The 23,395-nt window shown below is 49.2% G+C and overlaps 2 protein-coding genes across 5 annotated transcripts in view; both read right to left on the bottom strand.

Annotated features, from left to right (window-relative positions):
- The window catches only part of IL6R (interleukin 6 receptor), a 271,403-nt gene that overhangs the window by 76,404 nt on the left and 171,604 nt on the right, over positions 1-23,395 (bottom strand). The gene's annotated exons all lie outside the window — the stretch shown is intronic.
- CHRNB2 (cholinergic receptor nicotinic beta 2 subunit) lies at positions 792-17,786 on the bottom strand. Of its 4 annotated transcripts, XM_060201522.1 has the most exons (8): positions 17,625-17,786; positions 14,585-14,944; positions 14,259-14,309; positions 13,300-13,445; positions 13,042-13,086; positions 11,174-11,283; positions 8,872-9,820; positions 792-3,129 (listed from the first exon to the last, which is right to left on the bottom strand). In XM_060201522.1, exons 2-8 carry the CDS (start codon positions 14,649-14,651, stop codon positions 2,962-2,964), a joined length of 1,536 nt encoding a protein of 511 aa, XP_060057505.1. In that variant the 5' UTR covers positions 14,652-14,944; positions 17,625-17,786; the 3' UTR covers positions 792-2,961. The 4 variants fall into 4 exon arrangements, with proteins under 4 accessions (XP_060057505.1, XP_060057506.1, XP_007525410.1 ...); XM_060201523.1 differs by lacking the exon at positions 17,625-17,786 and having other exon boundaries at positions 14,585-16,041; XM_007525348.3 differs by lacking the exons at positions 14,259-14,309; positions 17,625-17,786 and having other exon boundaries at positions 14,585-15,248.

Below are 23,395 nucleotides of genomic sequence, written 5' to 3'. Positions count from 1 at the left end.
CCTGCAGTCATCACATCGACATTACTAGCAAGGCAAGGAGGGCCAAGGCATGTCTGGGGTGTGCTGAGTCAGCATCTGGACTGAGTGGAGATGTCCTTCAGCTGGAGTCCTGTGCAGGAACTGGAGCCCCTCTTTTTGTTTGTATATGTGTGGTTTTTGCCAGAACACTTTACAGTGGTGCCAGGGATTGAACCTAGGGCCTCAAGCAAGAAATCCTGTTGTGTAAACCACTGTGCTGTCCACCTGGCCCCACTGTAGGGTTTCTGAGTCAGCACAGGGTTGTCTCTCTCCTGCCGTGAGGCCCCAGCCCCTCGGACACCTTCTCTGCTTATGCAAGAGGTGAAAGGCAAGTCACACACAACACTGAGAAGCTTCCTGCAGAAGCTCAGGAGGGCTTTTCTGCAGTGTTCTGGGTGCTGTCCACCCTGCCCTACATGGGAGGGGTGGGAGTGACTCCATCCACAGGCCTGGGGCCAGGAGAAGCCAGAGTTCTGGAAATTGACTCAGCTGACTTTGCAGTACAGGTGCAGAAGGAGGCAGCCTGGCACTACCACCCCCATCCACCCAGCCTCCACAGTCTGACCGCTGCCACCCCTTTCTTCCTCCGACTGCTTCTTTTCACTCCAGGCCCACCACTTGGCTGACCCCTGCACTCAGGAGGCCCCTGGATGGCAATGAGGGCTAAGCCAGCCTCCCCAGCATTCTCTCTCTCCACACACTTGCCAACCCTGTCATGTGAGGGTCACCCCCCAACTCGCCCTTAAAAAAGCATAAGAAAGAGACCACACACCTTTAGAAACAACTGTGTTTACCAGAATCTCGGGTTTCTAAGTTCCAGCCTGGAGTGGGCTAGACCAGTGCAAAGGCCCCAGGGTGCAGCTGAGGCCAGTGTGGGGGCACAGGGGCACCCAGGGTGGGGTGTGAGGTGTTCTAACATCTCAGGAACTACACTCCCTTAGGTATGTGCTAGTCACTGACTTCTGGCCTACGGGGATGAAGACTAAGAAGTGTAGGCTGTGTCACTGTGCCTGCAGTCTTGCTCTCTCGGCCTCATGCCACCAGAGACCCCTCCCTGTAGGGAGGGCAGAGCAGGCCCTGGCAAGCTGTAGCTGAACCTAGGCTCAGGGATACTGGCTGTCAGCCTCACCCCATCCTAGCATGTCCCCTTCCTTTGTAGGAAATGCCCTTGATGGGGAGGGGAGTGATGTGTGTTATCTTTTATAAAGTCTTCAGTGACTTCATTCCAGCCCTGCTCCTGCCCCCTCCTGCTGCAGCTGAGGCAGCTGCAGTCTATCTGGCCTCATTTCAGAGATAAAGGAGTGGGACCCGCGGGGACACAGCCATTGTGTTACCTCATCACCCACTCACAAGGCCACCACATTAAGACTCCAACACAGTGTCTCCCCCACCCCACCCCCCCAACCCTTGCCTGCAAAATGCCACCACTCCCAGTGGCTGTATAGTTTTTCTTTTTAGATGGTGAGCAATAGAAAGTGTGAGAGAGAAAGAGTGAAAGACAGGAGAGACTGCAGTACAGTTCCAACACTCGTGAAGCTTTCCTCCCTGCTGGTACTCTCATGTGGCAGCCAGGGGCTCAAACCTGGGTGTTCATGTCAAGTACCACATGAGCCACCTGCTGCTACCCCCACCACACCCTTTTGTGGCCTGTGCCCAGCACTGAACCAGGTACCCAAATCTGTCCAAAGCAGAGGGAGGAGAGGAGGCACAGCAAGGACCAAGGAGTTGCCCGGACACTCTCAAGATGGGAGGAGTGATGGAGGGCCCTCTGGTGGGACAGAGGGGCTCCTAGTGAGAAGGTGACCAAGATTCCCCAGGCCTATGGATTTGGGAAGTGAGGGAAATGCAAGGCAGGGCCCTAGATGCATAGAGACACGCTCATCGCTCTGAGGCCCTTCTCGTGCTCCCTGCTGGGAAAAGACCAGCGCATCCTGGCCCTGAACACAGCTGCTGGAGCACAGCTGCCCTTTGGGATGGGGCGCATGCCAGGGCTCCACTGGTGGGGGATGGCAGGCGAACACTAAGGACACTCCAGATGTCCACCCAAGTAATCCTGGAGTTCCCTACCCCCAGTTGTCTCTTGTCGGCTCTCCCAAATCCAGGTTCTGTTTTAGGGGACTTGGTTTGCTCAAGGAGGAGACACAGTATGGGTGTGCCTGGGAAGGATACCCCAGTGACAGCCACAGGGACCCCATTCCACAGGCCCTGAGCCCCAAGTCAGTGGCTACTTGGGTGGCCTCCAGGGGGAGCCAGAGGCTATGCCTGGGGTGGGGGTGGGGGTCTCTGAGGTGGTTCCTTCTGCAGCAAGTCTGCTCTTGGCAGGGGGTGGTGGGTGTCCCCAGCAGGAAGGACAGGTAGAAGTATAGCCAGAAGGACAGAGTAAGCAGTACTGACGGGGCAGTGGCCCTGTCCCACCTGAACACGCACAGAAGTGCGGGGCCACTACCAGCTGCCACCCTGACAACAACCCTGGGCCAACTCAGGTGTGAACACATGAACCTGCACTTGTCACACAGCTCTCAGGTTTGGGACCTTGGGCTCTGAGCAGGTCACAGAGACACTTAGGACCCCACCTGGCCCAGGCAAGTAAGGAAGGGGGAGCTGGAGGGTCAAGGGGGACAGAAGCATCTCTCACTCCATCCTTGCCCACCTGCTCTACCTCAGCCACCCATTAGCAGGTGGGAAGCCCACCCTGCCCCTCCATAACCTGGGAGGAGGGGAGGCAAGCCTGGAGGCAGTGGATTGTTCTGGCTTCTCTTCAGGCTTCACCCCTCAGGCATCTACTGCCCACCTGGGTTGGCACCGGAGGGAGGACAGCTACTGGCCTCCAGACTGGGGATGGGGGGGTGACTCCAGGGAAAGTGAAAGGAGGATCTGGGTAAAGATGCCCCTCAGCCCTGCCCCACCCCACAGGGTGACGGGCAGCACAGGAGGGTTGGGACCTCACTTGGAGCTGGGAGCATGGTCTGCATGGAGAAAGGGGGTGGCACTATAGTTCTGGAAGAGAGGCTGCAAGAACATGCCAACGGTGCCAAACACGCAGACAAAGACGAAGACCCACAGGAACAGGCGGTCAATCACCATGGCCACGTACTTCCAGTCCTCGCTCACCTGCAGAGGGACAGGGGCTGTCAGTCACAGGTAGGATGGGCTTGGCAGGACAGCCACACACACACACAGTGCCCCAGAATCAGTGCCAAGGCACCAGCTCTTACCTGCTTAGATACCCCACTGAAGCCCCACTGCCCTCCAGCTCTACAGTCTGACAGCATCGTAGTCTGTCCTCCTACACAGTCACCTCAGCTAAGCCCCATATGTCCTCCCCAGGTGTCTCTGCCCTTGGGATTCCTCTCTGCCTAGAGTGTCTTGTGGTCTGAGGGCTGGGGAGGATATATGGTACTACTATATATTCTCAAGCATGAGGTGGTGTTTTGGTTTTTTGTTTGTCTGTTTTGTTTGTTTTTCTCTACCAGACACTGCTCAACCTGGCTTACGGTGATGCAGGGGTTAAACCTGGGACTTTGGAGCCTCAGATGAGAGTCTCTTTGCATAACCACTATGCTATCTACCCCCAAGCATGAGGTTCTGTGTTTGATCTCTGGCATCCTGTGTGCCAGAGTGATGCTCTGGATAGATTCTCATTTAAAAAAAAAAAAAGTAAATATTGAACATTTTTAAAAAGCAGAAGACAGGGTGCTGGGTGGTAACACACTGGGTTAAAGCACACATAGTGCAAAGCGCAAGGATCCTGGTTCGAGCCCCCGGCTCCCCACCTACAGGGGGGTCGCTTCAAAGGTGGTGAAGCAGGTCTGCAGGGAACCTCCTCTCTCAATTTCTCTCTGTCCTGTCCAACAACAAGTGTTGGGGGGAGATGGGCTCCAGGAGCAGTGGATTCATAGTGCAGGCATCAAGTCCAGCAGTGCTCTGGGGTGTCTCTGTCTCTCTCCTTGTTCTCTTGCTGGGCTAGCTTCACGGGCGGCAGACAGATGACCAGAGACCCATGGCTGAGCTGTACGCAGTATCTCTTTATTCATGTGGAACGCAGCACAATCTAAGCCATCTAAACTAAACTAACTATAATTACAATCCTGTCGAGATATATATATATATATATATACTTGCCAAGTAGGGTGGAAACAGTATGTGGCGTAGAGAGGGTGGAGCGAAAAGTGACTGGTGCAAATCAGGGTGTACTACAAGAGGGGGCGGAACAAAAAGACATCATGAACCAGTGGGGATTAAACCAATGCCCTGCAGGCAGGGCGGTGCTTAGTTAACAGTGGTTATGTAAATAGAATACAGTGTTAAGCAGGGGGGATTAAACCAATGAAACAGAAGGGGTTTTAGAAGCATACCAACACTATCTCTCATTAAAACAAAACATAAAATAATTCTGACTCTTTTCTATCTAGGGAACTAGGGGACTTCTATATATCCTTCAGAGCACACACACAGAGAAGTCAGCAACAGCCTAAACTTGGGAGAGGGGGATGGGGTAGGGAGTGGTTCATCTGGCTTGTCTCTGGAGTCCCAGCACTGGAGATAGAAAGTGCTGCTCAGGGGGTCAGGCAGTAGTGCAGCACAACAGGTTAAGCGCACATGGTGCAAAGCGCTAAGATAGGCATAAGGATCCAGGCTGGAGCCCCCAGCTCCCCGCCTGCAGTGGGGTCACTTCACAGGTGGTGAAGCAGGTCTGCAGGTGTCTATCTTTCTCTCCCCCTCTCTGTCTTCCCCTCCTCTCTCAATTTCTCTTTGTCCTATCTAATAACAACGACAGCAATAACAACAATGATAACAAGGGCAACAAAGGGAAAAGATGGCCTCCAGGAGCAGTGGATTCATAGTGCAGGCACCCCAGCAATAACCCTAGAGGCAAAAAAGAAAAAAAAAAGTGCTGAGCGGTGCTGCATCCAAGAATGGATGAGTGAGTGATTCCTCTGCCCACCTCCCTCCTTGTGCACCTGCAGAGGAGACCCTGCCACCTGCATACAGGCCCCAGAGGGGCTCCGGATGTGCAGGTAAGTCTAATAGAGAAAAGCCCCTGCAGTGCCAGGGCCAGTCACAAGGGCAGCCCACCCCACTCACTCTTGAATAGAGCTGCCCCCTAGCTGTAAGCTCCTCCTCCCATGGGGTGAATCCATTGTTCCTACAGTAGGTGGGATCTATTTGTTTTGCACTGGGGGTGGGGGTGGGGGTGGGGGTAAAGCAAAGCAGAAAACTAGGATTTGGGGCTTCAGCAACTTTATGAGGTGACTCAGTGGTAGAGCATCAGACTTGCACAAGTATGGTACCAGAGTGATGCTCTGATTTTTCTAGCTTTCTCTCCATTAAAAGTAAATAAATCAGGTGGGTGAATAGCTCACTTGGGTAGTGTGCTGCTTTGCCATGAGCACAATCCAGGTTCTCTCCTGGCCCTCACACACTGAAGAAAGCTTCAGTGCTGTGACAGTCTCTGTCTCTTTCTCTAGTTTAAAATAATGATAATAATAAATCTTTGCTCTTCCTCCTTTGTTTCTTTCCAGGAAGCCCCCTTTTTGGAGGTGGAGCAGTGGGAAGTGTACTGTTCACAAAATTAATTTAACATTAATTCTTTTTTATTATCTTTATTTATTGGATACAGCCAGAAATCGAAAGGGAGGGGGTGATAGAGAGGGAGAGAGGCAGAGAGACACCTGCAGCACAGCTTCACCACTTACAAAGCTTTCCCCCTACAGGTGGGGACTGGGGGCTCAAACCCAGGTCCTTACGCATTGTAACGTGTGCGCTCAACCAGGTGTGCCACCACCCGGCCCCCTATTTATTTTTCTAATACATTTTGTTAACAAATATTTTTAGAAGTCTGAAAGTTTGGTAACCCAGGATAAGGCACAAGACTCTCAAACATGGAAGTCCTGAGTTCAATCCCCAGCACCAAATGGGCCAAAATAAATGTATTTATTTAAATTAATTTTAAAATTGATTGATTAATGATGGAGAGAACTATAGCATCATTCTGACCCATGGATACCAGGGATCAGACGCAGGACATCAGTGTTTGGGAGTCCAATGTTTTATCCACTACATTACCTTCCAGCCTCTCCCTCTCCCTCTCCCCCCCCCCCCTCTATATATATATACCCTGTGGTTAGTGGTCTACTGAGGAGACCAGACATAAAATAAGTCAAAGGTCAAATATTGCACACCCAAGTGTAGTTATAAGGGGAAAAGGACTGAGTGGGAACAACTTAAAGGGATGATGATAAAATTTAGGATGAATTCTGGGATGACATCTTGGAAGAAGTGACATTAAAGCTAAGTTGTGTGGTGGCACACCGGGTTGAGCATACATTACCATCCCCAAAGCCTCAGATTCGAGCCCCTGGTCCCTACCTGCAGAGAGGAAGCTTTATGAATGGTAAAGTGGTGCTGCAGGTGTCTCTCTCCTCTGTCTCCCCTCTCCCTCTTAACTCCTCTGTCTCTACCCAATAATATATATCTATGTATACATAATATATATATATTATATATATATAAAGCTAATATGTGCTAAGTACCTCAGGAGTAAATTGAAAAACAAAAGTAAGATAAACCCAAACCAAAAGACCTTTCACTGGTCTGTAGCCTTCAAAAATGTCCATACCATGAAAAACAGCTGAGGAACTGTTCCAAACTGGAGAAAACCAAAGAGATGGGGAAAGCTGTGTGCAATCTGAGATCCTGGATTGAGGTGGGGAACATTTCAAAGGGCATTTACTGAGACAACTGAAGATTTTTCATACAAGCTTTCTACTAGACTAAGGTTTTGTGTGGATACTAACTTAACCTGAATTTGATCACTGAATCTGCTTATGCAAGAAAACAGTGTCCCCCTTCTTAAGAGACACACACTGAAATATGTGGAACTGGGGGTCGGGCGGTAGTGCAGCAGGTTAAGTGCACGTGGTACAAAGCGCAAGGACCGGCATAAGGATCCCGGTTCGAGCCCCTGGCTCCCCACCTGCAGGGGAGTTGCTTCACAAGCAGTGAAGCAGGTCTGTAGGTGTCTATCTTTCTCTCCTCTCTGTCTTCCCCTCCTCTCTTGATTTATCTCTGTCCTATCCAACAAGTGACATCAACAACAACAATAATGACTACAACAACAAGGGCAACAAAAGGGGGGAAAATGGCCTCTAGTAGCAGTGGATTCATGGTGCAGGCACTGAGCCCCAGCAATAACCCAGGAGGAAAAAAAAAAAGAAATATGTGGAACTAAGTCTCACTGTGTCTGCAACTTGCTCTCAAACAGTATTGCAGAAGTCACTGTGCCCTGGAAGTGGCGCAGTGGATAAAGGGTTGGACTCTCAAGCATGAGATCCTGAGTTCAGTCCCCAGCTACACATGTACCAAAGTGATCCTCTATTATGTGTGTTTTCTCTTCTCTTCCTTCTCTTCTCTTCTCTTCTCTTCTCTTCTCTTCTCTTCTCTTCTCTTCTCTTCTCTTCTCTTCTCTCTCTCGCTCATTAACTGATTTCAAAAGTGGTGCAACCATGGAAGATCAGAAGGAGAGCTTAGAATTTGTAAGCAGAAGGCACCAGAATCCTCCTTTGACACATGAGGTGGAGTGGTGCTCTGGGGTGTGTGTGTGTGTGTGTGTGTGTGTGTGTGTGTGTGTGTGTGTGTGTTCTGAAATAAGTAAATCTTTTAAAATTAATTATGGTAGGTTCAAGGCAGAATCCCTGTGACCCCAGCACTGGGAAAAGCTTTGGTGTTTGGTGTGTTTCCCTCTCTCCCTGTCTTTATGTCTGAAAAAAAGGTCAGCCTGGAGTGGTGACAAATGAAATAATGGGGTGAGAGAAATAGAACAGTAATTATGCAAAAGGACTTTTCAAGCCTGAGGCTCAAAATTCCCAAGTTCAATCCCCAACATCATCAGCCAAGGAGCTAGATGGCTGTGGTTATGCACACAAGGCTCAGCTTTGACCCTGTTGAGGTCAAGGTGCCTGTGAAGCACCCCAGTAGGTCACTGCCTGCTCATTGGGCACCTGGCTCCCCCTCCAATCCCTTATCCCACCTCCAGAATAACAGAAAGGCCAGACTCCAACACACAGCCCCACCCACCAAAGATGGTGCAGTCTCGAGTGAAAACCTAGCAGGTCACCATGGCAACAACTGAGCCCCAACCAGAAACCAGCCAGGTACCTGAGGACCATGGTGGCAGTATCAACCCATCACAGTTAGCAGCTCCCAGATACAGAGATCACAGGAGTTGCTGCTCAGGAGCTGCTTCAGAAAGCACAAAGGTGCAGAAAGCAGGGGAGGGCTGGGAAATCCTCTTTTCTACTTGCCCCCCATACCTTCATAAATATTTTAAGAGACCACCCAAGTCAGAAGAGCAGAAGAGGGGTGTGGGTTTGAGGTTCAGTGGTCTGCCTGGAATATGAGCTTGGAGCTTTTTAAAGACAACCCTACCCCCACCACCACTGCCAGCGCTGGAGAGACAGCATACTGGTAATGCAAAGAGACTCTCATGCACCACTATCAGCCAGAGCTAAGCAGTGTTCTGGGAAGAAGGGGAAAAAAAGACCCCCTGCAACACACACACAGATACCTGATACACAAGAGACTCCCTTGGTTTATGCAGATGAGCAACAAGGACTTGGGGGTGCAGGCAGTGAACAGCTGCTTTGCAGGGGTCACAACCACAGAGGAAGGCCTCTAGCTGTCCTGCCTGCCCTCCCCACCTGAGGGTGACCCAAAGAGCCATGAGGTCCCCTGCCCCACTGCAGCCACATCCAGCAAGAGCAGGTTCTGCACAGACAGACACGCACCCATTGGTCTACACTTTGCCCAGCCTGGCCAGCCCAGGATCCCTACAGTCCCCACGTCCCCACTCACGCTCTGGTCATCATCCTCACTCCGCATGTGATCAGCAATGAAGCGCACACCGTCCACCGCCTCTCTCAGGCCACAGGCACACGTCCCTCCTGATTGCCCCGGAGGCCCGGTCCCTATGGGCTCAGCTGCACCCGGGTTGGCGAAGCAGGTGCAAGCATCGGCCCCGGGGGCATCATGGAAGAACAGGGCTGCTGCAGCACTCTGGCGCTCATGTTGTCGTCGCCGCTGGCGCAGTCGCTGGCGGGCACAGCGGTGGCGCGGCTGCTGCATGAAAAGCAGGGCTGGCAGACGGTGCAGGAAGACCGTGCGCACCCAGGGTGCCATGGTGTGGGTGCTGGGTGAGCGGTGGTGCACGTTGAGCACGCAGACGCTGGTGACAATGGAGAAGGTGACCAACACCATGGTGAACATGAGATACTTGCCCACCAGTGGCACATCGAGTGAGGTGGGCGGCACAATCTTGGAGATGAGCAGCAGGAAGACGGTGAGCGCCAGCAGCACAGAGATGCAGAGCGTCATCTTCTCCCCACAGTCGGACGGCAGGTAGAAGACCAGGATGGCCAGCGAGGTGATGAGCACACAGGGGATGATGAGGTTGATGGTGTAGAAGAGCGGCTTGCGGCGGATGATGAAGTCGTAGGTGATGTCCACGTAGGTGGAGTCATCAGGGTGCTCATTACGCCGTCCTGGCAGGGCCACGATGTCCCACTCGCCACTGGGTGTGAAGTCATCCAGGCTGGCCACATCACTCTTGAGCACCAGGTCAATCTCTGTGCGGTCATAGGTCCAGGAGCGGAACTTCATGGTACAGTTCTGCTGGTCGAAGGGGAAGTGCTTCACTTCAATCTTGCAGGCACTCTTGTAGATGGCAGGGGGCAGCCAGAAGATGCTGCCATCGTAGGAGACCACGGCGTTCGAGTAGAAGGACACCTCATACATGCCATCGGCACTGCCGCAGGCAGGAAGAACACTGGTCAGCCCTGGCCTGGCCCCGGTGTTCCCCCCACCACCAGCCCACCCTGATGGGCAGGGCAGAGGGAGGCACAATGGGGAAACCCAAGCTGGGGCAAGGGACACATCATCTGGGGATCTAAGTAAGATGATGGAGCTGGAATCCAGCAGGAAGGGGTTCTGCTCAGGTCTGTGAGGCTCCCTCAGAGGCTGAGGAAGGGAGGCCAGGATGCAATAGGTGAGCTAGGGTGATAGCTCACCCATGTCCTGGGCCCAGCATCACTTGGAAGGTTCTATGGCACCAAAGGAATCTCTAGTGTTGCTTCTGTCTCTTCCTCTCTCTCTTGCCTGTCTCTGTATGAAGGGAAAGTAGCCTGGGAATGGTGAAATCACATGTTCAAGGCTCTACAAAAAAAATTTTTTTAAAAAGCAGTCCAGGAGGTGGTAGAAAGGATAAATCACTGGACTCTCAAACAAGAGATTCCAAGTTTAATCATCAGCATCTTATGTGCCAGCATGATGTTCTGGTATTCTCTCTCATAAATCAATATAAAAGACTGGTGGCATACACAAGGACCCAGGTTCAAGCCCCTGGTCCCCACTAGCAGAGGGGAAGCTTCATAAGTGGTGAAGCAGGGTTTCAGCTCTCTCTCTCCTTGTCTGTCTCCTCTTTCCTCCCTCTCTCTCTGTCCTACAAAATGAAAAAGAACAAGAAGAAAGAAAAAAGGTCACTAGGAGCAGTGGATTAGTAGTGTGGGCACCATGCCCCAGTGATAACCTTTTGGCATTAAAAATTAAATAAAATTAAAGAATGGTAGAAAGAAACAAAAGGAAAGGGGGAGCACTTGTCACTTGTTCTGTACTGTAAGAGCTAGTAGAAGTGGAGAAGTGGGGGGGGGTCAGAAAGGCTGAATGAGGAGTCGCAGGAAATAGAGGGGAAAGGAGAGAGAACAGGAGTCCATCCATCATAATGGTCTTGGATCTGGGTGGTTAAGAAGTTTTTTTCAGGAGAGGGGTTGGAGCCTGGAGGGAAATCTGGGACCTCAAGCTTCTCTGAACTCATTTAAACTCCCAAGGAAGCTTCTGCCTAGGCTGCCTTAGCCCCAGGGGCTGGTGGTGCCTGCTGGCTTTCCACTGCAGCTCCAAACACTGGGGTTCCTCAATGTCCAGGAAGGCTCCAGTCACCTTTGTCTGGGTCTGTCTGTGTAGTGACAACATCCCAGCCATTTAAACTCCCCACCACCGCCCAGGATCTTTTACTATCCCCAAATCCCTTCCCCTCCCTGCACTCTCCCTACCTCTTCATCCCACCCCTCTTCTCCGGCCTTCCTGGTGCTTCAGGAACACTTACTTGTTGTACAGGACCACATCTGGGAGCCAGATGTGCTTGGAAGGAAGACGAACTTTCTTCATGTTGTCGAACTCCTCAGGCTTCCAGGTGAGCCGGTAATCCTCCCACTCCTGGGGAAGGAACATGGGTGAAGCCACCAGCCTCTGCTCTAGGTTGTGTGTGTGAGGGAGGTCAAGAGGTCAAAATATAGGGGGCCAGGTCATGGCACACCCAGTTGAGGGTACACATCACCAAGCACAAAGACCAGGTTTCAAGCACCTACTCCCCACCTGCAGGAGGAACTTATCTCGAGTGGTGAAGCAGGTCTTCAAGTGTCTTATTTTTCTCTCTCCCTCTCTATCTCCCTCTCCCCTCTCAATTGCTTTCTTTTTTAAATATTTATTTATTCTCTTTTGTTGCCTTTGTTGTTTTATTGTAACTATTATTGTCGTCGTTGGATAGGACAGAGAGAAATGGAGAGAAGGGAAGACAGAGAGGGGGAGAGAAAGAGAGACACCTGCAGACCTGCTTCACCACCTGTGAAGCGACTCTTCTGCAGGTGGGGAGCCGAGGGCTCGACCTGGGATCTTTACGCCGGTCCTTGTGCTTTGCGCCATGTGCACTTAACCTGCTGTGCTACCGCCCCACTCCCTCTCAATTGCTTTCTATACCATGAGAAAAATAGAAAGGAAAAAAGAGGAAAAGGAAAAAGTGACCCTTGAGAGATGTGGATTCCTAGTGCTGGCACCAAGCCCCAGTGCTAACCCTGACAGTAATAAAAAAAAAAGGGTGGATCAAAGTACAAGAGTAGGCCTAGGGCCTGAGAGAGAGCTCACCAAGTAGGGTGCAGGCCTTGTGGGTGGGTGTTACCTGTCCCAGATTCCACCAGGGAAAGCCCTAGTGCTACGGTGTTTCTCTGTCCTCTATTTTACTTATTTATTAATTTATTTTGGATAGAGACAGAGGAATTTGAGAGAGGAGGGGAGATAGAGAGGGAAAGAGAAAGACACCTGAAGTACTGCTTTGCTGCTCGTGAAGCTTCCCTCCAGCAGGTTATGACTGTTTTTTGGATTTTTTTTTTTTTCCCAGAGCACTGCTCAGTTCTGGCTTATGGTGGTGCAGGGGATTGAACCTGGGACTTTGTAGCCTCAGGCATGAGAGTCTGTCTGCATACTCATTATGCTATCTACCCCTGCCCAATGACTGGGGTCTTAAACCTGGGTCCTTGTAAACAATGTGTGCATTCAACTGGTTGCACCATCACTCAGCCCCCTTCTATTTCTTTCTCATTTTGCCTCTCTCTCTCTCCCTCCCTACCTCCCTCTCTCTCTCTTTGAAAAATGTGTGCCTGAAAGCAATGAAATCTCAAATGCGCAAGGTCCAAGTTCTGCAGAAAACAGAGGGGTCCCATCTGGTCTGAGGAAGACTTTTTGCTGTGGCACCAATGCCTTGTATATTTACAGTTCCACCACTCCCAGTCCATATACATGTTTTTGTTTGTATGTTTGTTTGTTTAGGTAGAGGATAAAAGAGGGACTTGAGAAAGGAAGACATTACAGCACCACTCCACCATCTGTATCTGCAGAGCTTCCTCTAGAGCCATGGTGCTCCCTTGTGTTGTCAGGACTCAAACCCAGGTCAGCAAGAACTGTTGAGGCACATGCTTTACCAGGTAGATTGTCTCTAGTGGCCTGAGGAAGCTTTTAAAAATCATCTCCTCCTCACAATGATTTCTCAGCTGAGCAAGTAGGGCTCATGAGACACATTCACATTTGACTGGCACAAATGAGTCAAGGAATCTGCATTTTATAAAGAAAAAAGTTCATCCTGCAGAGTCTGACTTGTTCTAAGTCTCAGAGAAGAAGGGTGGGGGTAGGAAGAGCACTCACCTGTGTCAACCAGACATTGGTGGTCATGATCTGTTCCCGCTCATGCTGTGGGGAAGAGGGAAAGAGTTGAGAAGAATGCCCCAACCTGGGGACCCCACATAGCTGGCTTAGCCCTCCACCCCATACACACACACACACACACACACACACACACACACACACACACCTCCCTGCATCTGGGGAACTTAAAAGGAGCAAGCACATGTATGGACACATTGTGTTGTGTAGATGGGACAGTAAGTGGGGACCTACACTCACCACACTGATGAGCTGGGCCAGTGATACCATGAGCTGCACAGTCACCAGTTCAGAGCCATTGGTAGCTGGGCGGATAAGTTTGTTATATCGAGAAGGATCCAGAAGATGTTCTACCAGCCGCTCCTCTGTGTCTGTACCCCAGACTCCTGGGCAGGAAGCAAGTAATTAAGGCCAGGAAGGCCCACTTGCCCAAGGTCCCACTCTCTCCAGGCAAGGAGAATAATGTAGACCCCCAACTGGAGGAGGATGTTAGCTTCCTGCTGCTCCTAAGGGTCCAGCAGAAAGCTTAGGTTGTCCCTCTGAAGCCCCCTAAGGAAAGAGACACCTCTCTGAGTCCAGATGCCCTCACACAGAAGCCTCTGATCCCATACAAGGATCCATGGACACCTGCCTTTCTTGCCAGACTTCAGAGTGTGCTCTGGAAAGACACATTTCTTGTCATGGTTTCTCTCAAGAGATACTGATGATTTGAGACTTCTGGAGTGTGGCTAACAGGGAACAATTGTTCACATTCCACTTCCTACTCAGTATCAGTCTATGCATGCAGGTGACATTGTGTGACTCCATGTGTGACTGAGATGTGACCCTTCACCCCAAGGCACTGGGATACAGTAGAATAGTTGGGGTGTGCAGTGCTGGAGGTGGCACAGTAGACTCTCACATATAAAGTCCTCAATGTGATACCCAGCATTGCATGTGGCAACGATGCCCTAGTTCTGTGATCTCTCTCTCTCTCTCTCTCATAGATAAATATAATTTTAAAGAATAGTTGGGGCATTTATGTACTTCATGTTCCATGCACACAGGTTTGCTGCACCTGCCCTCTCAGCATTCTAGCTCCTATAACCCTGAAAGAACACACCTCATCCCCTCAGAGTCCTTCTGCTCCTAGGGGAGCTCCTTCCCTTCCAAATCTATTAACCCAGAAAATGGATAAGTCACTTCTCATCCCTTCTTACCTTGTTCCTGTGGAGTGACCCAAGTCAGAAACCCAGTGTCATTGCAGGGTTCTTGAGATAATGGTTCATAAGGCATAAAGCGGCATGTCGGCTTCAGTCAGGCTCTGTACCCCTCCAATCCCCACCGTGTTCCCCTCTACCCAGGTTTCCATCTTTTTGTTGCATCACTCACTCCTTTAGAATTCTTGATTCTCCGTGTTACCTGCGTCCTTTGGAGGGTCTCTCCCACCATCCCCAGCAGAGAAGAAGCCAACTCCCAGGGAGGCAACCCCCAGGAAGGAGCCCACTGGGAGGAGCCAGCCCTTGGCAGCCCACCCTTCTCTTACCTGAGTATAGCCCGAGAAGGCCGACGCCGAGCAGCAGCTGCGCCATGGGTCCGGGCCTCCGGGCCATGCCGCGGGCATAGCTAGCCGGCTGGCTGCAGCGAGCTGGGCAGTGGGGGCGCGGGCGGGGCGCTGTCCGTGGTGCTGAAGCCGCGAGGGAGCGGGATCCAGGCCAAGCGGGTGGCGGCCTGGGCTGCTGCCGCGCGGCTGCGGCGGTGCTTTCGGGGTACAGAGAGGCAGCCGCAGGAGGAGGGGAAGGACCCAGCTTGGCTTGGCTTGAGCTGGCAGTCTTCACTGGCTGCTCCTCCAGGGAATACAATCGGGACGTGACCGGGAGGAGGCTCCGCCCCGGAGGCGGAAGAACTGAAGCCCAGAACAAAAAGAAAGAAAGAAAGAAAGAAAGAAAGAAAGAAAGAAAGAAAGAAAGAAAGAAAGAAAGAAAGAAAGAAAGAAAGAAAGAAAGAAAGAAAGAAAGAAAGAAAGAAAGAAAGAAAGAAAGAAAGAAAGAAAGAGAGAAAGAAAGAGAGAAAGAAAGAGAGAAAGAAAGAGAGAAAGAAAGAGAGAAAGAAAGAGAGAAAAGAAAGAAATAAAGAAAGAAAGAAAGAAAGAAAGAAAGAAAGAAAAGAAAAGAAAAGAAAAGAAAAGAAAAGAAAAGAAAAGAAAAGAAAAGAAAAGAAAAGAAAAGTGTATGAGCGGGTGTCCCTGGGTGGGATTGTGGGATTTTCCTCAGCGGGTCCCGCTAAGCCTGTGCGTGAGGCGGAAGCAAGGGAGCTGGGGAGGGGGGGAGGGAGGGGAATGGGGCAGAGGCAGGCAAGAGGGGTTTGAGGAGCTGCTGGAAGAACAGCCCAAATCAAACAGATCAGGATCCGCTTAGAGCACGCAGACCCAGAGCCAGAATGAGGGGCGCGGGTGGGGACAACGGGTCTGAGGGTGCTCCTGAGGTTTTTTGTTATTGCTGTTTTTTATGATCCTGCTTCCGCGGAAAGGCCTAAGATGCAGCAGAGAAAAGGCACATTTTAGGTGCCTTAGAAAAAGAGGGCTAAGGGCTAAGGGCTGTTATTTTAAGAAAGCAAAGAGGGCTGGAGAGTTGGCTCAGCCAGGTGGCGCACCTGCTTGCATGCCTGAGGCCTTAGAAGTTGCAGGTTCAATCCCCTGCACCACCTCTCTCAAAACAACTCCATAAAAGAAGATAACCTTGGCTTTCTTAAATTAATAACGGAGGAACCAGGTGGTGGCACACATTACATGTGCAAGGACCCAGGTTCAAGCCCCCAGTCTCCAGCCGCAGGGGGGACGCTTCACAGTGAAGCAATGCTGCAGGAGTCTTTCCTTCTCTCTCCCTTTCTAGCTCCCTTTTCCTAATTTCTGTCTCTATCAAAAAGAAGAAGGGGGCCAGGCAATAGCACAGCGGGTTAAGAACACATTGCGTGGGAGTCAGGCGGTAGCGTAGCAGGTTAAGCACACAACGCAAAGTGCAAGGACCTGTGTAAGGATCCCGGTTCCAGCTCCCCACCTGCAGGGGGGTTGCTTCACAGGCGGTGAAACAGGTCTGCAGGTGTCTATCTTTCTCTCCCCCTGTCTTCCCCTCCTCTCTCCATTTCTCTCTGTCCTATCCAACAACCAACTCTTTTCACATTCCCAGGATTTACTTCAGGTTTCATGCCATGGCGGGAGGCTGGGGGAACCTATGCCCTCTAAGCATAATCACTCTGGGGGTAAAAGCTGGAACACCTCTTCCTACCTGTCTTCCATGCATGGTCTGTCTTTCTTTTTCTTTCCTTCTTTTTTCTTACATCAGCTCTGGCTTATGCTGGGACTTCGGAAGCTCAGGCATGAAATTCTTTTGCAGAACCACTATGCTGTCTCCTCTGCCCATATGGTCCTTCTAGTCTCACCAGGAGAAGCATCCAGAAAGAGAGACAATACTTCCCCAGATGCATTCTCTTTTCCTCTATCTCCCCACTCTTTCTAAAATAAAATGAATGAAAAAGTGAACCTGAGAGCAGTGGAATCATAAATACCTGAGCCTCTTCCAAAAAATAATATTTTCAATTTTTTTTTTATTTTTTTATTTATTTATTTTTTTCTTTTTCCTTCTCCAGGGTTATTGCTGGGCTTGGTGCCTGCACCATGAATCCACCGCTCCTGGAGGCCATTTTTTCCCCCTTTTGTTGCCCTTGTTGTAGCTTCGTTGTGGTTATTATTATTGCCCTTGTTGATGCAATTCGTTGTTGGATAGGACAGAGAAAAATGGAGAGAGGAGGGGAAGACAGAGAAGGGGAGAGAAAGATAGACACCTGCAGACAAGCTTCACCGCCTGTGAAACGACTCCCCTGCAGGTGGGGAGCCGGGGGCTCGAACCGGGATCCTTACGCCGGTCCCAGCGCTTTGCGCCACATGCGCTTAACCCACTGCGCCACCGCCCGACCCCCCAATATTTTCAATTTAAAAAGTGATACATATTTGAAAAACAATTGGAAAACACAAATTAGCAAAATGAAGCACAGAACAGTCATAATCCTGCCTTATAGGACTAAATAGCAACAAAATAGTCATCATTTTTTCTAATTTTAATAAAAAAAATTTTTGCCACCAAAGTTATCACTGAGGCTCAGTGCCTGCATAACTCACCACTCTCAGTGGTCATTTTGTCCCTTTACTTTACTTTAATTTTTTTTGCCAACAGGATTACCTGTTCTACATTCACCACCTCCAGACTCCTTTTTTCCCCCTCTCTTTTTTCTAATTTTTTATTAGATAGGACAGAGAGAAATTAGGAAAGGAGGTAGAGACAGTGAGGGGGAAAGAAAGAGACACTTGCAGACCTGCTTCACCACTCGTGAAGCATCCCCCCTACAGGTGGGGATCTGGAGCTCAAACCCAGGTCCTTGTGCTTGGTAATATGTGCGCTTAACTGGTTCACCACTGCCCAGTCCCCTTTTCCTTTATTTCCCCTTCTATTTTGATAGAAGGCAAGAGACAGAGAGGAGAGACATCCGTGTCACTGCTTCACTGCTTACGAAGCTTCTCCCCGTGCCCCCACCTGCAGGTAGCAGGTAGGAGGGAGTGGGGGTTTGAACCCAGGTCCCAGATCTTCAGGCATGATGTGTGTGCGCTCTACTGGGTGCATCACTGCCTGAACCTTCTTCTTCCTCTTCATCCTTTTCTTTCTTTCCTCCTCCTCATTCTTCAATTTGTGGGTGGAGGGGGGGAGAAAATGGATGAGATCATCACTCTGGCACATTCAATGCTGGAGATCAATCTTGAGACCACATGCATTGCACTACTTCCCAGGTCTCGTGGCCAGCACCTCTTACAACCATGCCTTCATAAACACAGCCCCACCCACCCCATTCCATCTTCAACTTGAGCCTTCCCAAGCTCCTACTTTAAGGGCCCCTTCTTCCAGAATGTGCTATCATTTTCATAAGTAACCTATGCTTCTACCTAGCTTCCTTCTCCTTGAGCTGGGGCCTTGCACATGTATGAATTCCTCTATTTCAAGGCCTCCTTTACACCCAGAGAGAAGGAGGCAGACATCATAGCAACTTCCCCTCGTGTTATGGCATCTCCCATGTAGTGCTGGAGATTGAGCCTAGGCATCATGTATGGCAAGATTCAGCACTAGTGGACTCTTTCCAGCCCTGCCTCCATGTCCTTTCTAAAGCATTAAGCCTGATGGATGTCACCCTTTGAGGAGTCCCTGATGGCTTCTGTCACATTGCATTATACCGTGACTCCAATTCATCCATTACAGATGCAGAAATACAGTAAAAGTGACAAAGTGGGGAGCAGCTGTCACAGAGTGGCCCTCCTAATGTGCCAGGGATCGAGTGAGGCTCCCCAGGAGGACTGCAGCCTCAATGCCCATGCTGGCTCCTGGCAGAGAGCAATTGCTGAGGACCTATTTGCAGAGCAGGTGACAGAATGGTCAGCACGGACAAGAAAGGCTGCCTACCACTCCAGACTGAAGCACCTGCTTCCTCTCATAACATGACCTTTGGGAGAAAAAAAACCTCCTCCCATTCATTTCCTCAACAGCAGCAGGTGTTGATCTTGAAAGAATTTTAAACTAGATTGTGCTGCTCCCTGCTTAAGCTCTTTTTCACTGTAATTGGGATAAAACTGAAAAGCTGACTACAGTCTCTGGAATTCAGTCCCTGCATATTTCACTGGCCTCAGCTCCCTCTTCTTATTCAGTAGATGCAAAGTACAATGACTAAAACACAAAAAAATAATAATTAAGAAAAGCCTCCAGGCTGTTCATCCACTAATTTTTATTTTTACTGTTTTTATTTATTTGCCTCTGGGGTTATCACTAGGGGCTCAGAGCCTGCTCCGGTAGCCATTCCCCCCCCTTTATTTAATAGGACAGAGAATTTTGATAAAGCAGGGGAATGTAGAGAGAGAGAGAGAGACCTGTAGTACTTACTTCGCAAATCTGAAGCCTCTCCCCAGCAGATGGGGACTGGGGACTTGAACCCAAGTTTTTGTGCATGGTAGGCAACATGTGCTTAACCAAATGTGTCACCACCTGGCCCCCAATATCCACTATTGTAAGCACATTACACATATCATTTCACTTAATATTCCCAACAACCTTTAGTATTCGATCCTAGTGTGGTGTGTTATAGACATCATGGAAACTCAAGCCCAGATACTAAGCTAAGTCACTTGCCCAGGCTCACACTATGAATATCTAGTACTTGGGCTAATGAACCTGATTCAAGCCTGGCTCACACATTAAAGGAACCTTCAGTACTGTGGTCTCCCACACTCTGTCTGCTTGTTTCTATCTAAAAACAAAATCAAACAAACAAACAAACAGTAAAAAAAATACTGGTAGAGGTTCAAAGCCCATACTCCCCACCAGGACACCAGTAGCCTCCTATTCCTGGGTCATGCCTCCTTCTCTCAGTCTTGATCTTTGTCTGGAATGTTCTCCCATCTATCCAAGGCTTGCCATCTCTACTAAAAAACTCAGCTCAAATGTCACCTTCCCTCCTACCAGACTTAAAGCAGCCCCCAGTCAGTCTCCCAAGGACTCTGCTTTAATTTCCTGCCTCATCCATCGGTCTAACAATCTAGTTTCTTTACTCATTTGTTTTCTAACTCCACACTGGAACACAGAAGCAGAGTCAGTGTCTGACCTGTGGCAAACTCCCCAGATATTGATCAAATAGTGGGTATCTCCTTGTACCAGTTACAGTAATCATAAAAGTAACTTATAGGGGATGGTGAATGCAGCCGTGCACTCAGTAGAGTCCATGTACAAGGACTGGAGTTCAAGTCTCTGGTCCCCACCTTCAGGGGGGAAACTTCAGGAGCAAAGAAGCAGTGCTGCAGGTGTCTCTCTCAATTCCCCTCTGTTTCTATCAAAGAAACAAGAGGGTTAAGTACACATGGTGCAAAGCGCAAGGACAGGCACAGTATCCTGGTTCAAGCCCTTGGCTCCCTACCTGCAGGGTGGGGGTTGCTTCATAGTGAAGCAGGTCTGCCGGTGTCTTTCTCTCCCCTTTTGTCTTCCCCTCCTCTCTCCATTTCTCTCTGTCCTAGCCAACAACAACAGCAATGGCAACAATAACAACAAGGGCAACAAAATGGGAAAAATGGCCTCCAGGAGCAGTGGGTTTGTAGATAGTGCAGGCACCGAGCCCCAGAAATAACCCTGGAGGCAAAAAAGAAAGAAAGAGAGAAAGAAAGAGAGAAAGAAAGAAAGAAAGAGAAAGGAGAAAGAAAGAAAGAAAGAAAGAAAGAAAGGAAGGAAGGAAGGAAGGAAAGAAGGAAGAAAAACTGGCATGGTCTAGGAGGTGGAGTGATGGATAAACAGCACATGTACCAGAGTGTTATCTGCTTCTTTCTCTCTCCTCCTATCTTTCTCATTAATAAAATATTAAAAAATAATAAAGTGTCAAAATTAGTGGTGTGATGGCTAAAATATCACCAGATTGACATTAAAAAAAAAAACTTGCTGCCAGGAACAGTGAAAATGCCATACAGGGGGGTGGGGGTAGATAATATAATGGTATACAAAAAGAATCTCATGCCTGAGGCTCCAGAAGTCCCAGGTTCAATTCCCCACACCACAATACCAGAGCTGAGTAGTGCTCTGGTTAAAAAAAAAAAAATGTCATATAGGCACTAAGTCCCAGTAATAGCCCTGGCAGCAATAAAAATTAAATTAAATTTAAAAAGGTAACTTAGTGATTGGCATATAATGATGAGCCCAGAAAATAAATAATACTAAACACTGCTCATCTTCAAAAGAATTTTTTTTTTCTTAGAGTGGGGAGGAGGAGGAAGGGAAAAACACAGCATTATTCTGTCATATTCAATGTCAGAGATGGAACTGGGACAAATAATTAAGAGTCCAGTGCTTCATACACTATACCACCTCCCAGGACACAATCTACTCATTATATATGACAGTAGGTTTCACACAACAAAGAGATGGTGAGGAGGGAGTCAGAGCACCACTCTGGTGCATTCGGTGGCAGGGATTAAACCAGAAACCTCAACCACAAGAATCTGATGCTCTACCAATTGAACTATATCTCCCCACACACCTTTTGTATGTTGGGAAATACAGCTCTGAGCATCATATATGCAGAATACATGCTCAACTTCTGGGCTACATCACCTGCTTCAGACGGTATTTTGGTTCTCCTGCATGAACTGGACAATGACTCCTGCTGATGGCCGCTGCATAGCCACTTTTGCTAAGGATATGGACACACAACACTTTTTTTTTTTGTCTTCAGGGTTATTGCTGGGGCTCAGTGCCTGCACTACAAATCCACTGCTCCTAGAGGCTATTTTTTCCCCTTTTGTAGACCTTGTTGTTTATCATTGTTGTTATTATTGTTGTCATTGTTATTGCTGTCGTTGTTGTATAGGACAGAGAAATGGAAAGAGGAGGGGAAGAGAGAGGAGGAGAGAGAGATAGACACCTGCAGACCTGCTTCACCGCTTGTGAAGCGACCCCCTGTAGGTGGGTAGCTGGGGGTTTGAACCGGGATCTTTACTCCGGTCCTTGTGCCTTGCGCCATCTGCACTTAACCTGCTGGGCCACTGCCCGCCCCCCATGGACATACAACACTTTTCCCCAAGTCACAGCCTGTACAGCAGAGGGGCTGGGATCCACACCTGCCCTGCTTGTCACCCAAGCCCATGCTCTTAAAAATATATTACCTCTCCCCAATAAAGTCCCCAAACCTAGGTATAGTCCAGGTCCCGAGATAGAGCATAGGTTCACACGTGCCCATAAACTAGGGGGAAAATATATACCTGAAAGCAGAAGTACACAAGAGCATGCAAGGAATACCCCCAATACTTCATCTGCACTATTCCAGTCTTTAGGTCCATGATTGTTCAACAGTTTGTTTGGCTTTGTATGTTAACTCTCTTTTCAGCCACCAGGTTCTGGATGCCAGCAAGATGCTGACCAGACTTCCCTGGACAGACGACCCCATCAATGTGTATTGGAGCTCTGCTTCCTCAGAGCCCCACCCTGCTAGGGAAAAAGAGAGGCAGACTGGGAGTATGGATCAACCATTCAATGCCTATGTTCAGCGTGGAAGCAATTACAGAAGCCAGACCTTCCACCCTCTGCAACCCACGACGACCCTGGATCTATACTCCCAGAGATAGAGAATGGGAAGGCTATCAGGGGAGGGGATGAGATATGGAGATTGGGTTATGGGAATTGTGCGGAATTATACCCCTCTTATTCTATGGTTTTGTTAATGTCTCCTTTCTTAAATAAAAAAAAGAATGCTACTAAATATATATATATATATATATATATATATATATATATATATATATATATATATTACCTTTACTTATTGGATGGAGACAGCCAGAAATCGAGAGGGAAGGAGTGATAGAAAGGGAGAGAGAGACCTGCAGACTTGCTTCACCACTTGTAAAGCTTTCCTTTTGCAGGTGGGGACTGGGGGCTTGAACCCCCGGTCCTTGTGCATTGCAATGTTCCCTCAACCAGGTGCACCACTACCCTGCCCCAGCCCGTGCTCTTTCCATGGAGCTGTGCTGCCCCCTTGGGGTCAAATTCTGAGAATACCCAGGGCTCCAACTCACTCAGCTCACAACTCAGGACTACACCGGATTCCCAGGAAAATGTCCCACATTGATCCCACCCCTCCAAATACTTAGAACCTAACTTTCCCACACAATTCTTCTTTACTTTAGAAAGTCTCACTCTTAGGCCAGGGAGAAAGTACCATCTGTAGCTCAATGGACTTTTCATGCCTGAAGCTATGAGGTCCTATGTTCAATCCCAGGACTAGGAACATGAAACAGAGCTGACTAGTGCTCTGGTGTCTTCCTCTCATAAAAATAAATGGGGGGGGGGGCGGTTTGGGGTTGGGCAGTAGGGCAGCAGGGCAGCAGGCTAAGCACACATGGCGTAAAGCACAAGGATGGGTAGGATTCCAGTTGGAGCCCCCAACTCCCCGCCTGCAAGGGGAGTTGCTTCACAAAAAGTGAAGCAGGTCTGCAGGTGTCTATGTCTCTTGATTTCTCTGTCCTACCCAACAAACAACAAGGGCAACAATAACAAGGGCAACAAAATGGGGGCAATGGCCTCTGGGAGCCCCAGCAATAATCCTGGAAGAAAAAAAAAGGCAAAAATAAATAAATATCACCTCAGACTGTATCCAGAGACTTCACGTGTGGAATGACAACCCTTCAGCTTCATTACTTGGGTGAGACCTTTCCTTTTATAGTACACTCTAATTTCATCTCAGGTAGTTCACTTTCTAACAAAGTCCCATAACCTAGATATACACCAGT

Source organism: Erinaceus europaeus, chromosome 11 (genome assembly GCF_950295315.1).
Source record: "Erinaceus europaeus chromosome 11, mEriEur2.1, whole genome shotgun sequence".
NCBI lineage: Eukaryota > Metazoa > Chordata > Mammalia > Eulipotyphla > Erinaceidae > Erinaceus > Erinaceus europaeus.
Note: the sequence above shows the minus strand (reverse complement) of the source record. Positions and strands in the feature narration are given on the sequence as shown.

Coding starts and splice junctions, on each gene's coding strand:
- CHRNB2 (XM_060201522.1), bottom strand. CDS start 14,651: ATGGCCCGGAGGCCCGGACCCATGGCGCAGCTGCTGCTCGGCGTCGGC. Junction 14,310..14,584: donor CCTTCTCGGGCTATACTCAG/GTAAGAGAAGGG, acceptor CATTATCTCAAG/AACCCTGCAATGACACTGGG. Junction 3,130..8,871: donor GTGAGGATGATGACCAGAGC/GTGAGTGGGGAC, acceptor GTCCCTCTGCAG/GTGAGCGAGGACTGGAAGTA.